Source organism: Drosophila busckii, chromosome X (genome assembly GCF_011750605.1).
Source record: "Drosophila busckii strain San Diego stock center, stock number 13000-0081.31 chromosome X, ASM1175060v1, whole genome shotgun sequence".
NCBI lineage: Eukaryota > Metazoa > Arthropoda > Insecta > Diptera > Drosophilidae > Drosophila > Drosophila busckii.
This window is the reverse complement of record NC_046608.1, coordinates 7,767,899-7,782,223: the sequence shown is the minus strand read 5'-3', so window position 1 is coordinate 7,782,223 and position 14,325 is coordinate 7,767,899. Positions and strand designations below refer to the sequence as shown.

Sequence of the window (14,325 nt, the reverse complement as noted above, 5' to 3'; positions counted from 1 at the left end):
CGTATGCATGTATATTTCATTTTAGCTATAAATATATAAAATTGCTGCATGCTTTTGCAATTGTTGTAATGTTGTCATAACAAAACCAACCAAAGTCTTTTAAAGTGTCAAACAAAAATAACATATAACGTAATCATATATGTGTGCGTGTTTTGAAAGTGCGGCGACCCCCAAACCCCCCCGCCAACTGTTGTTGTTTATAAATAATTAATGTATAGGCCATATAGCTATGAATATTGAATTCTAGCCCTGACCTAAGCCGCAGTTGCGGCTCTGCTATTATTACAAACTGCACTTACAAGCTAACGAAACAAAAAAAAAAAAAACACTCAAAAGTAAATTAATTTGGTAGTGAAAAACAATTGGAAAAATTATTACGTATACGTATTAGGTATAAAATGTAACAATGTAGATTTTTGTAGATTAAATACCAATATAAAGTGCGTCTTTGGGACGTACTAACTTAGAGCTATCTGTTCGCCATTGAGCTTGGGATCAGGCTTGCGTGCCTGGTAACGCTGCATGGGAGGAATGGCGAACATGACCAGACCGCTGACGGCAATCATCAGACCCGCCATGACAAAGGCCGGGTTATACGAATGCTTGATGTCGAACATAAAGCCTGCAGTGGAAAATCATCATATTAATTATTAATTTCAATTAAGTGCTAGCGCACACTTACCACCTATGGGCGCGCCAATGAAACTGGCAATGCCCTGGAAGAGCAGCAGCAAGCCGAATGCATTGGTGAGCTTATCCAAGCCCAGCAAGTCCACCAAGATCACCGAAGTCAAGCCCACGTAGGCGCCAATTGTAAAGCCAAACACACAACAGTAGATCAACAGTGAATTAAAATCCGTGCACAGTGGTACCATTGTTGTAGCTATTGTAAAATATACAAATTATACAATCTATAATGCCAAAAGGCTCAACGAATTCCATTTCATTCGCTGCACTCACCAACGCCGCACGCTGTCAGGCAGACATTATAGATAAGCAAGCGATTCACCCAGGGCTTGTCCGCTATATAGCCAAGTATAATGCGTCCCACTGTGTTGGCCACGCCTATGGCCGAAATCAGATAGCTGCCCTGCGTCTTGCTCATGCCCAGAATCTTGGCGTGGGCGGGTATATAGACGTAGGGAATATTGAAGCCGATGCTGGTGCAGAAATTCGATATGGTAAAGACCAAGAAGATCATATCCTTCAGCAGCGAGAAGTTCATCATTTCGGCAAACGTATCGTGCGTCTCCTTGGAGCAACTGATGCAGCCGCAGCATTTTGTTAGCTCCTGCAAGCAAGTAAGATATTTAATTTAAGCTTCAATGAACAGTCTGTAAAAGGAAATTCTTTTAAAATATTATACGCTATGCTCCGAATATACATAATAGATAAACTAGTTCATATGAACTACTTGGTATTGCATAGAAATTTAATGCGACAGTACTTAAAGCTTCAATTATCAATGTTGCCGAATTGCAAGTCGAACTAGTTCCGCGACGAACTAGGCGCAGGGCAATAACCGAAAATATGCAAGTAGTGCGAACTAACGTGACCCAAGACATGCGTGTGCTGATCCTCGCTTTTCTGATCAACGTCGCGCGTTTCGCATGCGATTATGGCTGCGGGCTTAGGCATGGGCTTGTAATCTGATTGTGCGCACGCCCGAATTTGCATAAGCGCACGTAGGTAAGGTATAGGATAAGGTAATATATAGCTCATGTTAGTTTAATGACCGGCGCAATGTGTGTGTGCGTGAGTGTGCGTGTGTGTGTGTGTGTGTGGCCAATGCCAAGCTAATGAATATGCAAGCGCAATGGGGAATAGGGCGTACTGGAACTGGTCGGTCCCAAAAGTCAACAACAGCCGATGCCCGGCGAGCAGTGGTTGTGTGCACGTAGAGCTGGCTAGACAACGAGCGTCCCGGGAATACAAACGATGCAGCAATTTTTCAACAACAGCGAAATCTTCGTCACCGGCGGCTCGGGCGTCGTTGGCAAGGCGGTGATCGAGAAGCTCTTGCGCTCCTGCAATGTGAAGCGCATATATGTGCTGCTGCGTCCGCGTGGCCAGCTCAATGCCGAGCAGCGGCTGCTCAAGCTGCGCCAGGCCAAAGTCTTTCAAGTGCTGCGCGTGCAGAAGCCTCAAGAGCTGGACAAGCTGGTGCCCATAGCAGGCGACGTCTCGCTGCCACAACTTGGCATTACGCCAGAGGATGTGCGTCGGCTTGCGCAGGTCTCGTTGGTGTTCCACTGTGCGGCCACGGTGCGCTTCGATGAGCCGTTGCGTGTGGCTTTGCGCCTGAACGTTGGTGGCACACTCGAAGCCATTAAATTTTCTGAGCAGCTACGTCAGCTGCGTGTCTTTGTGCACGTCTCGACGTTCTTCAGCAATCCGTACTTGCAACGTGTCGAGCCCAAGTACTACGACTCGCCCATGGACTGGCGCAGCTGTCTGCGTCTGCTCGACGAGATTCACGACGATGACATGCTGGATGCACTCACTCGCAAGTAAGTAAGCGTGCCCAGCCTTAGCATACGCTTTGCAACGAACGGACAGTCAGACACACAGACAGACAGATTGAATATGGCAATGCTTAACTTAAAGTTAACCTCTAAAGTTATCCATTTTTGTGAAGAGAAAAAAGTTAAGCTTATGCTAAGTTGGCAAATTTAATTAGCACATCGAATATTATATTTTTTTATTATAATTTTAGAGTCATCGTGGGCTTTCCCAACACTTACACCTTCACCAAGAACCTGGCCGAGTCGCTCATCAATGATTATCGCACGCGTCTGCCGCTTATCATTTGGCGCCCCTCAATTGGTAAGCGCATAAGTAATTAATTATAACAAATTAATTAAAAATAAATTTATGGCGCAGTGCTCTTCTCGGTGCGCGATCCCTTGCCAGGCTATGCGCCCTCGCTGATGGGCGCCATGGGCTTGTTCTCGCTGGTAGGCGCTGGTCTGCTCAAGACGGTCTACATAGGCGACAATATACACTTGGACATAACGCCACAGGACATGGGCGTCAAGGCGCTGCTCTACTATACGAAATGCGGCTATGAGGCTTATCGCAATGGGTGCGTAGTTGTCTAGCAATAGATTTCGATCTATCTATATATATTTCTATTTATTTAGCACACCCAAGGAGCTGTTGGTCTATCAGTCCTCGTCAAAGACGCACATACCGCATACGTTTAAGGAAATGGCCAATCATATGGACAATCTGAATCTTTGGTATAATGCTGCTTTTCTCAAGAATCTATGGGCACCTGGCTGTCATTATACGCAGAGCCGTTGCGTCTATTTGTTCTTGGTCTTTACCAAGCAAGTGCTGCCAGCGCTTTTCATAGATACGCTGCTGTTCATCTGCGGACGTAAGCCGCTTATAATGGCCATTATGCGCAAGTGCTACCACACGCTGGAAGTCATGAAGCCCTTTATGTTCAACAACTACGACAGTCCAGGTGCCACAGACTTTAAGGGACTGCTGGAGCTTAACAAGGAGTAAGCTTCACTTAAAGACTTTGTATATGAGCAACTTTAAATTTATTTAAACTGTTGTTGTGCAGCACGGAGTTCGATTTGGCGGAGGAGTACCACAATGCGGCAAGTGCAGAGCATTTGACATCGGCATGCAATAATATGATACAGAGCGTGCGGCGAGATTTGCTGAACGAGAATCCCAAGACAGTGGGACTAGCGCAGCGACTAATACGCATGTAAGTGGACAAGCAATTAGTAGTAGCTATGGTATCGGAGCAGCTGGTGGAGGCGGCAATACACAGCCAAATAATTATATGCGACTAGAGTTATATGACGTTAAATCTGATTTAATTCTTTGTAGGTAAGCGTTTAATAATACGCGATTGATTGATTTAACTTTAATTGCCAAGCTACGTCCTTTAACTCTTGTCACTTGCAATTATTTGATTGATTACTGCATTGCATAAAACGCACGTTTAAAGTTTTACTTAATGCATTGCATACATTTGTATTGACTGTGTGTGCATGCCGTGGCGTTAATTAATTAAAAGGACATCAAACTTAATTACACTTACAGCAAACTGTTCATTTGGCATGTGCTGCGTCTCTTTGTGCTCTATAAGCTGCTGAGCTGGTTTTATTATCGCTTTATGCGCTAGAAGCAGCAGCCAACTACTTAATCCCCCTTTTCTTTTTTTTTTTGTACTATTTTTTTTTTCCTAGCGCTAAGTAGTCTTTTGTTTTATACGTATGTGTGTAACATAAATAAACATTTTGCATAAATAACAAAATTCTAGAGCGAGAACAAAATGGTTGTGGCAGAAGCTTGTTGCTATCCAGAGAAATGTGAATGCGATAAGTGCAACGAGAAGTGGCATGAACGCTATGCGCGTTGGCTGCACCTGACGCTCCACTGGCCCAACGTGCATCCAGCACGCGTGTTGCGCTTCGCCATGCAATGCCTGCTGGCGCTGCTGCTGCTGCTCTATCTAATCCACTTGCTGGCCGAGTATCAATCGCGTCAGTTTAAAAATTAAATGTGATACCAACTAGTGAGTTAGTTATTTAATGTGGGTGTGCTTACCTGGCTGTGGCCTAATGGATGGCTTTGACGCAGCGAGCCGTAGCGCTTAATGGCGCCAGAGCCAGAGCGCGAGCGCACCGACAGATCATTCCTGGAGCTCACGTACTCCGGTATATTATGCAGCGAGCCCTGTGTTTAAATATGCGATTTGATTAGCCCTTAACCTTCATATTAACTGCGTTTAGTCTACCTGATAGAGCGCATCTGGGCGGTACATGGTGCCGCTGGCGCTGTGCTCGCGATGCGCCTCGCGCAGTGGCAGCAACTGCGGCTGGCTGGCAAAGCTGCGTGCGATGTCATCATTGCTGTTGCTCTTCAGACTTGTCACGGCAATGGCCGTGCTATTCACAGCGCCATTCGAGTTGTTGTTCTGCAAAGAATCGTTAAGTAACGTGTTCAAGCTGGAGCAGCCCATCTGGGAGCACTCACCAAGCTTGGCTTGAGGTTGTGGCCCACGCTGTTGGAGCGACAGAGTGCTGGCTGTGGCGCTGCCTGCGTTTGAAGCGGCAGCTGCAGATACTGATCCGTCACTGGCTTCTGTTTCAGCGGTTCCAGCTCCGCCGGCGTTGTATTCTGATCTATTGCCTTTTTGGTTGCCTTCGGCTGCGGCGCCTCCAGTGGCCTAAACATGGCGCCAAAGATTATGCAATTCAGCACGACGCCACCAATGATTAGCATCGCGCCACGCCAGCCATAGTTGCCAATCAGATGCTCCGTCAGCGGAGCAAACACAAATGTGCCAAAGCCGGAGCCGCAGACGGCAATGCCCGTGGCCAGCGAGCGCTTCGCCTCAAAGTATTGCGTCACACTCACTATGGCCGGCAGGTAGATGAGCCCGAAGCCCAGGCCCGTGCCAAAGCCTATGGTTACTATAAGCGTGGCCACATTTTGGGCAAACATGCTCACGATTATGCAGGCTGCGGCCAAAATGGCGCCCGCTATGGTGACCGCTCGGCAGCCATAACGATTGACAAACGAGGAGCTAATGGGTCCTGCGCAAAAAAGAGAACACACAAATGAGTGAGCGCTGTGATTAGTGTGTTGGGTTTTGGCCTTGGAGCGCACTTACCTGATGAGAAGGTAACGCCCACCATTATGGAGGCTATCCAGGCTGTGTAGCCGCTGCCCTCGTTGAAATAAGTGACAAACTCATCGTAGAACATGCCAAAGGAGTAAGTCATGCCATCGGCTAATAAAGAATATTTTAATTATATTAAATAATTACACATTTGTAGTCATGCTAGAGTAGTGGTAAAAAGTAATTAATAGTAATTGTTGCTCTAGTATTAAATCAAATAAATAAGTAAACTAGATACATGACCTAGGGCAACAGCTGTATGCATTCTTATTCATTTGCAGTTAAGTATTACAATTTGCATAAACTATATACTAAAATGCACAATATTTGATTTATTTATGAGTTTAAATTGCATTTTTTTGATAAAGTAAATATAATAATTTTTATTGCACAATTTGTGAATGACAAATTTCAATTGTTGCGGCCACTTTATTCGATGAGCAAACTTATCGATATCGATATGGCGAGTTTGTAAGTCGCGAACGCAAGCTGCGCTTTAGTTGTGCAAATTGCAATGCGTTTGTGTTGGTGTAATTAATTAAGCATGTTGAATGATTTAAAATGCATAAATATAAAGTTAATAATTGCAGTTTTTGCGAAGCTGCTGTTAAAGCAAACAGCTGTTGCTGTTTTTCTCTCGCTCAGTCCAATATAAAAATTCGGCTATGATCACACAAGTGTTTATTTTGCTAATTTGTTACTATTTTATTTAATGCCTGCCTAATAATATTATCAAAACGTAAGTTGCTGCATTCACTCTTTGAATTTTTTTTGAATTCAATAATTTGCTTAAGCTATTTAACAAATTTGGCGCAATTGCGTTGCATTAAAACAAAAGCCTTTGAAGCATTTAAATTTAAGTTAGCAAAACGGAAATTAGGCCTCTTTAGTTACTAATGACCAAGTCGTGGCTATAACTCTATAGCTGGCTCGATAAGATTAGAGCAACGGCTATATAGGTGACCAATTAGTCAATTAACAATTATGTGTGTATTAGGCCCACAGTATCGACTGTCGACTCTGTCTGTTGCTATCTAATCCCCCAGAGCCGGCGCACTGGCTGGCCATAAATCAGCTGTTGACTAACATTTATGATATACTATTGGTAGTCAGCAGCCGCGTTAATCGCACATGGCTAACAACATTTTGATTTGCGTCTTTATGAGCAGCGCGGTACAAGGTTTAAGCCGCCTGGCAACCGAAAAGAAATTCCAATGCTACGCACAGTGGGGCGAAAGCGTCGGCGCTCGCTGCGCCGTTAAGCGCGCAATAAAAATTAAAAGTTTACAACTGAGGAGTGGCATGAAAAAGTGAAAGTGCTAGTGCTATCTGAGTAATCTGTATATCTGCTGGGATTTTTTGTTATGCTTGGAGTGGGCTGCGTGCCTAAACATGCGCCAGATTGCAATTAATGCTTATCAAGGCCTGAGCATGTTGCAAGTGCCAAGTGCCAAGCTAAGTAACTGGTGCTATTAAATAAAAATCCAGCTGATTAGATATAGACAACTGATTATGGCCATATAAAATACTACTTGTGTCTGTCAAGCTGTCCTTGACTTGAGCAGATCGCTAAGCATTGCAAAAAGAACTATTATCAAATACTATATTTAAAGGTAGAGCAGAAATGTATAAATAAAAATAAGAAATGTTGGTTGTCAACTTTGTATAATATCAAATTATGGCTCTACTTACTAACTATGTGTATCATAAAGGAGCCAAAGACGACCATCCAGCCCCAGCCACCGTCGGGTGGAGTGGGCTGTGACTCCATCTCGAGTTCGCAGGGCGCGTTGCCGCCATTGCAGCTGCCTTGCTCTTGGGATTTTCTGCGTGCGGGCGGACCGTGCACCATGTTGCAAGTTTGTCTGCTCTGTCTCTGCTAATTTGACTTCAGCTGCTGTGACGTCGCTGCGTTGCTGCTTTGTTGTTGCTCTCGCTGCTTTGCTATTTCTTTATTGTTGTTGCATGTTGCGCCTGCACGTGGTCAAGAGTTCGATCAACTGCAAAGAGTGAAAGGCACGTCATTGATTGAAATGTTAGATTAGCTTTAATTATATTAATGTTGGCTGGTTGGCTGGTTGGGTGGTTGGCTGGTCGTGGGGGGGGGGTTCGCTGGCTGCAGCTAAACCACATCGAAGCGGTTATCAGGTTCAGTGGCACCTTATGAACTGAGCCTGACAGGCGAACACACAACGGACAACACAAATGTCGTCAATCGCTGCTGCAGGTCTCATCATTTGACTGATTTCCAGAAGCTTCGCGCTGTCATTGTTTTTCTTCTCAAATCTCAATCTCAATTCCAGGCTTATCAGCAAAAACTCTTGAAGCTGCCCTAGCATCAATCTCTGTGTTGTTGCCCAGTTTCTCAATATGTTGTTGTTGTTGTTGTTGTTGTTCTTTTGTTTTCAACAACAAAACAACAAATGGCAAAGTGAAAACAGTTTTGTCTTCTTTATTTTGTATTCTTAACACAGGCAATAAGCACAAGCGACTTATCAGTTAGAACTGTATTATAAAGACCCCACTGGTCGTTTATTTTCAGCTCGTTAAATATATATAAGCATAAGTATATATAATAATTCTATAGCAAATAAGCCGCATAAGCAAACTGCTCATATTTTGGTACTATATGCAAACATTTTTCAAATACAGTGTGTGCTGGCAATTAAAGTACCAATATAATAAATTATAATTGCAACTTTCTGTAGCTAGTTGGAAATTAAATAAATAAATTATAGAAAAAGGGCAATGTGTTGTATAAACTTTAAAAATGTTGCCTTTAAGTTTTCATATATATTTATTTATTGAGCTATAGCTTTTATTTGCGTGTTAGCGAGCGTGTACTGTACTCTTTTCATTCATCAAAGTCTTTTATAAATTGTTGAATTCGAATAGTGAATTATGCTTATGCTTGTTATTTTAATGTGAGTCTCAAGTTTGGAATGTTGCCGAACATTGGACACCGAATTTTCCAGCTGCTGTTAATTGTTGTTGTTTTATTTCTTGAGCAACAACTGACGTCAGCTGCTTAGTCGACATGCCTTTGTCGACATGTATGTGCATGTTCAATAAATGCTATTGCTATTAATAATATTTATTTTGCAGTTATTGTTGTTGCCATGGCTGGGCGCAGAACAATGCGCAAAAGTGTTGCAACAAGCGTCGTCGTCGATGATAATAATGACACGATAATGCACAAGCGAGCAGAAATTTATATGCCAAACTGACCGGAGAGGGGGGCAGCGGAGTGGGGGGCTGACTGAGTGAGAAATGAGAACAAAAGTGATTCAGTTAAGTCAGTCGGACTATCAGCAGAGCATGCGGCATAAATTTGCTTTGAGGCACGCAACTTGATTAGAAATTGGGATTGGGGCATAGACTGAGCACAACAGGAAATAATGTTGCTACATGTGACTCATTGCAGTCACAGTAGCAGTCACAGTCACACTCACAGTCACACTCACAGTCACTTCACGGCGGCGGCGGCGGCGGCGCTACACTTTGTGCAATCAAAGGCAATTAAAATTTCGACAGCCTGCGGCTACCTCAGCAGTCAGTCGCGTTGACAACGAAATAATAATAATAAATAAAATAAAATAAATGTTTAAAAACTGAAATCACACAAGTCTTGACCATGACTTTAATAAATATTGTGTGCTTTATGTGCATAGATAACAACAAGAGCATAGCTATAATCTCGTGTGCGGTCAAATTACAATCAGAAATTATGATTGCGCATACGCCACGTTAAACGCTCGACGCTAATTGAGAGCCTGCGACGGCGGCTGCGACTGCGACAGAGACAGAGACTTGAATACGCCCCCACTCAATGATAATGCTCAATAATGTTAATAAGTGCGTTTTCTCACAATTGTTGTTCATGCACTATAAAAAAAAAAAAAAACGCAACAACAAACTACAATTAAATGCTATAAAAAACTAATTTCAATGACTAGACTAGACATACAGCTGTTGTAATTAAAATTAAAAACTCAAAGCTTAGCTAAAGGCACTTAAAAAAATTAAAAAAAAAAAAAAAATGTCAAGTGTCAACAAACTTGAAATTAAAATTGCGCTAATTATAAATAAAATCAGCGGCTGCCTAAAGATTAAACAAAAGTCTGCCGCACTGCATTGGCCGCTCTCCATATCGAAGAGTTAAAAGTCGAACAACCGATAACAAAAGTCTCTGTCGACTGCATTTATTATTCATAAATTCCGGCAAAGTTTTTTCGCAATAGTTGTATTAAAACAAGGGGCGTTTACCACTAGAGCAAAGAGATTGGGGCGCACACTGACCTATCCCTAGACTAGAAACTAGGCCAAAAGTTGGCATTAGTGTGTCAGTGGGTTAATGTGTGCTTGGGGTTAAGGCGCTGCAGCATTATTTTTATTTTCTGCGTTGTTTTGCTTAGCAAAAGTCATTGAACCGCTAAACAATATAAACAAATAACAAAAGCAGCCAAAAAATAGAGAGAGCGAGAGAGTGAGAGAGTGAAAGAGAGAGAGAGAGAGAGAGAGTTAAAACCACCTTGGGCTGCAGCAAGATTTAATGAAACGCATTTATTGTCACATAGAATGAATGAATTGTATACATAGGAACAGCAGAAAAGAAAAAGAAAATGGAAAATGTTATGGAAAATACGCATCAGGCGCGCTGACTTGACTGTCACATTTATGAGGCTGTTGCGCCTTTTGGGATAAAAACTGTCGCATTATTGTTTTCATATACATATATATAGTCAGTTCGCTTAATAATGGCGTGATTTTTGCTTTTGTCTCTTCTCTGTCTTTTAGCATCAATTAGCATTTTATAATGCGGTCAGAAAATTTTAATTGCCTACGGCCTTGGCTTTCATTCATGCCACACACACATTGCCAGATAACAGCAGCTGACCTTTTTAGCCGCCAGCTTGCCACACGGGGCAACACTTTATTGATTTGCCCGTGCCACACGTAAAATATTTAAACAGCAAACTGCTTAAAGCATCACAACTGATGCTGGACAATTAATGCAGCTAATATATGGCATATATCGAATATTGTACTTAGTTAAAAGAAAAGTAACTGTAAAATATTTGATCAGTTTGCTGATCAGCTGTGCAGCGTCTCACGCTGTCGGCTGTGTGCATTTCGCTTCAAGTGTTTGTCGCTCTTGCTCTTGTTGTTGTGGTTGTTGTTGTTGTTTATATCTTGGGCATAATCCATGGCAAGTTCATTACCAACATTGAGAGCCACTTGCTTGGCTATCAGTGCATATCGATGCATATGCGACAAATCTAAGGCTGAAGCTTTTTGTCGAGCATCGAGCACTTGTCGAGCGAGGACAAGGACACGTCCCAAATGATTGCGCTTTGAATTGCAACATCAACATCAACATCAAAAGCAACTTGCAACACTTGCAGTGTCAAGTGTTTTTATTTAAAAACAAAATACATATATATTTAAATTTGCTTGCGCACGTTTTTCATACAATGCACATGTTTTTCGCTTTAGCTTACCTGCTTTATATTTAAATTTGTTTGTTTTGCTGCTGCTGCTTTTGTTGGGTTTGCTTTTGTTACTGTTGCACTTGTTGCACTTTGTTTATTAACTTGCCGCACGTGTTGTGCTCAGGACGCGCGCTTGATTGCCAAAAAAAAAATATATATATATATAGAGAGACCTTAGCTTAGCTTGGGATACTTGAGGATCTGACGCGGGAACTGGAGCAGCCGTTGCCGTTGTTAGTGCGCGGCCAAATGTACTGAGTGGGAAAGCTACGAAATACAAATGCGCTGCAAAGCGAACAAAACGCAAATCTACTAACTAAGCGAGCGAGTCGCTCTCTCGCTTTCGCTCGCTCGCTCGCTCTCTCGCTCACAGCTGTGTTATCACTTTGCTCACGGTTCTTATCAGTGGCGAGAGCTTCAACATGAGAGCCAGGGTTGTTCACTTTATCAATTGGTTACAATTTTGAATTTATTTTCGAAATATACATTTAAAATAAAAATATATATAACAGCATATAATGCATGTGTTTATTTAATTGAAGTAGCTTATCAATTGTATTCAATAGCTAACCTATGCTTTAACTAATTTAATATATTTTAAATTTGTATTCAGCAGCAAGCACCCTAATGTGCGAGCGAGCAGGCAAGCATATGTGCAAGCGAGAGCTGCAATTATGCATAATCGCTGATAGAAATCATAGACGCTTATCAGCTTGATTCCGAATCGACAACTTGGTAACGCAGCAAACAGATGATTTGGAGCCCCAAGAGAGCGAGCGAGCGAGCGACTGTGAGAGCGACATGCATTTTCGACCGATATATGTTTTGGATAAATAAATATTTGGCTGCTAGGCAAAGCGTGGGCAGACTGGAGCTGCAGGTGAGTCGCTCATCTAAATATGTGTTAAATTTCAATTAACAAATGTTGATCAAACATTTATATATATATAGCATGCGCGCTCATTTGCCGCTCGTGGTGTCATAGGTGAGCATTATAAATTTGTCATAATGTTAACACTTGGCTAAAAATGGAAATTTTCGCTCAGCTGATTAGACTTGCATGGAATTTTTCTTTTTCTTTTCGCTTATTTGTTATTTGCTGTAAGTTTATAAATAACATACAAGTTTGATTTGCCACAGTGGTGGCATTTACATTATATTTATGCTATATATTTCAGCTGCCATTGCGTACCACTGTGCACAGTATGTTGCTATTTGGCAAAGCCTTCACACAGTGCGCTTAATTTCTAAAGCAAACATAGCTCATAGCTCAGGGCTGTGTGTATAGAGCGAAAATATAAGTTATGCTCGCATTAAAGAGCAAGCGAAAGGGTGTGGGGGGGTGTGGGGTCTCTTTGGTCTATGCCCTGTCACTTGGCGAAAGCCAACAATTGTCTTATCAATAACATCGACATTAGTCGCCAATCACTCGTCAGTCTATCAAATATACAAAACTATATAAATATATAGTATAGCTGTAGAATTCAGGAGCGCAGCGGGGTCACCGCAACTCGTGATCAGGTCCGTGAGCTGCGTTCCACACTCTCCACACTCCCTCCCACACCGACACACACACACACAGAGAATTTACGATCGTCGTAATGGCCACTGATAATGCTCAGCGAATTGAATTGAATTTGATAAGCGAATTGATTTTGTTGTTCACATGCAATGCAGCGAAATTGAATAACAAAAATATAAATATAAATATTAAAAAATATATGTAACGCTCGCTTAACTAAATTGAAAACGACAGTGCGTTAACTTCTGTTTGCCCAAACGATTTTGAAAATAACAAACTGTTTGCCTTAGCTGAGCGACCCTTTGATTGTTTGTCATTGTTTTTGCGTACAGTTGCCGCTGCAGCGATAGCGATAACGATTGCAAATAGAGTGGAACCCAGCACTAAAAATAACGCACATGCTTAATGTTTAAAAATAACAACAAAAGCCAGGAGCGCAGGCAAGCGACGCCCAAAGTGTCAAAACTAACAATTCGAACAATTCGAGTAATTCGAACAGTTCAAGCCGAGCACACAGCCCAAGGCATAGACAAATAATAATATATATTTTGTAATTTTATTATATTTCATAAAGCGTAAGTTGCAAAAAAAGTAAAAATAGCTTGTGCCACAGCAGTAAAGTTGCAACTTGAATTAGATGAATGACGACAGCAATTTGCACTGGTGCTGTCGCCCGGAGGCCGAGGTGGTCGCCCAGAGCAAGCGGCTGGTGGATCGCGTGTTCCGCCGCGTTAACAACAGCAACTTGCCACAGATTGAGGAGGAGTCGCCGCCAGCGAACTTCTATGACCAGGACAGCGGCGTCTACCACAGACGTTGCGCCTATTGCGATCGCGTAATTGTTTATTTGAATGCAAATTGTCAAAGTGTTGCCAGTCAGACGTGCAACATGCAGCGCGACATGCCAACGCAGACAGAGACTGAGCAGCCGCCCAAGGAGCCGGAGCCGCAACCAGCCCCAAGCAGTGGCAGCAACTGCGGCAACACAAAGTGCCGCCTAGTCAAGGCTCTGCTGCTGGTCATATCCGTGCTGCATGGCGGCTATGCGCTCTACAAATTTCTGCCCAATATGTTGCCCTATGTGCAGCAGGCTAATCTGGCTCTGGCGCAAGGACTCAATCTGCTGCCGCCACTGCAGCAATCGCCGCCGCCGCCGCCGTCGCCGCCCGCCACACGTTCGCTCCCGATGTTCCTCTGGGGATTGCTAGTCAAGTGCACCGAGTTTTAGTCAGCTGCGCTGCTCTCTAAGCTTTAGTTGCTGCTATTTATACACTAGTTAATTTTATATACAGCTGGCAAGAAGTAGAAGCCTCATTGCATTTACATTTGCTCAAATTTGTTAACAACAATAACAAAAACAGACAGAAAATCGCAAGTTTAGGCTTTAATTGCAATGCAATTCTCGCACCAAGTTGGGTTAGCTGTTTAAGCTCGTTTTATATTTATTATAAAGCTAAATGATAAATAAATGATAAATGATTAAATGACTTGTTGCTTGTTCAATTGTTTAAGCCTTCGCTGCTCCATAGCTTAACATTTGAATTTGCATGAAAACTCATTTATCAATGTGCATTAATATTCAGTTTAAAGCTGCAGACAATTGTGAAAATCCGTGAGCTAATTATCACACTCACTTATCAATGCATTCTCTCTCATTA

The 14,325-nt window shown here is 42.5% G+C and overlaps 3 protein-coding genes across 4 annotated transcripts; 2 read left to right on the top strand and 1 right to left on the bottom strand.

Annotated features, from left to right (window-relative positions):
- Positions 1-10: 10 nt before the first annotated feature.
- On the bottom strand, positions 11-11,411 carry LOC108606885 (monocarboxylate transporter 12). 2 transcript variants are annotated; one of them, XM_017997410.1, is made up of 9 exons: positions 11,155-11,411; positions 7,346-7,653; positions 5,645-5,764; positions 5,005-5,567; positions 4,766-4,945; positions 4,576-4,704; positions 961-1,291; positions 683-883; positions 11-622 (listed from the first exon to the last, which is right to left on the bottom strand). In XM_017997410.1, the coding sequence occupies exons 2-9, from the start codon at positions 7,503-7,505 to the stop codon at positions 459-461; spliced, it is 1,848 nt and encodes a 615-aa protein (XP_017852899.1). In that variant the 5' UTR covers positions 7,506-7,653; positions 11,155-11,411; the 3' UTR covers positions 11-458. The 2 variants fall into 2 exon arrangements, with proteins under 2 accessions (XP_017852899.1, XP_017852900.1); XM_017997411.2 differs by lacking the exon at positions 11,155-11,411 and adding an exon at positions 7,814-7,834.
- On the top strand, positions 1,882-4,213 carry LOC108606886 (fatty acyl-CoA reductase wat). Its single transcript, XM_017997412.1, has 6 exons — positions 1,882-2,510; positions 2,717-2,826; positions 2,884-3,085; positions 3,144-3,512; positions 3,578-3,727; positions 4,069-4,213. The coding sequence occupies exons 1-6, from the start codon at positions 1,939-1,941 to the stop codon at positions 4,148-4,150; spliced, it is 1,485 nt and encodes a 494-aa protein (XP_017852901.1). The 5' UTR covers positions 1,882-1,938; the 3' UTR covers positions 4,151-4,213.
- A 1,730-nt stretch (positions 11,412-13,141) lies between the features above and the next one.
- On the top strand, positions 13,142-14,138 carry LOC108606018 (maker343). Its single transcript, XM_017995844.2, has 2 exons — positions 13,142-13,242; positions 13,305-14,138. The coding sequence occupies exon 2, from the start codon at positions 13,305-13,307 to the stop codon at positions 13,893-13,895; it is 591 nt and encodes a 196-aa protein (XP_017851333.1). The 5' UTR covers positions 13,142-13,242; the 3' UTR covers positions 13,896-14,138.
- Positions 14,139-14,325: the final 187 nt, after the last annotated feature.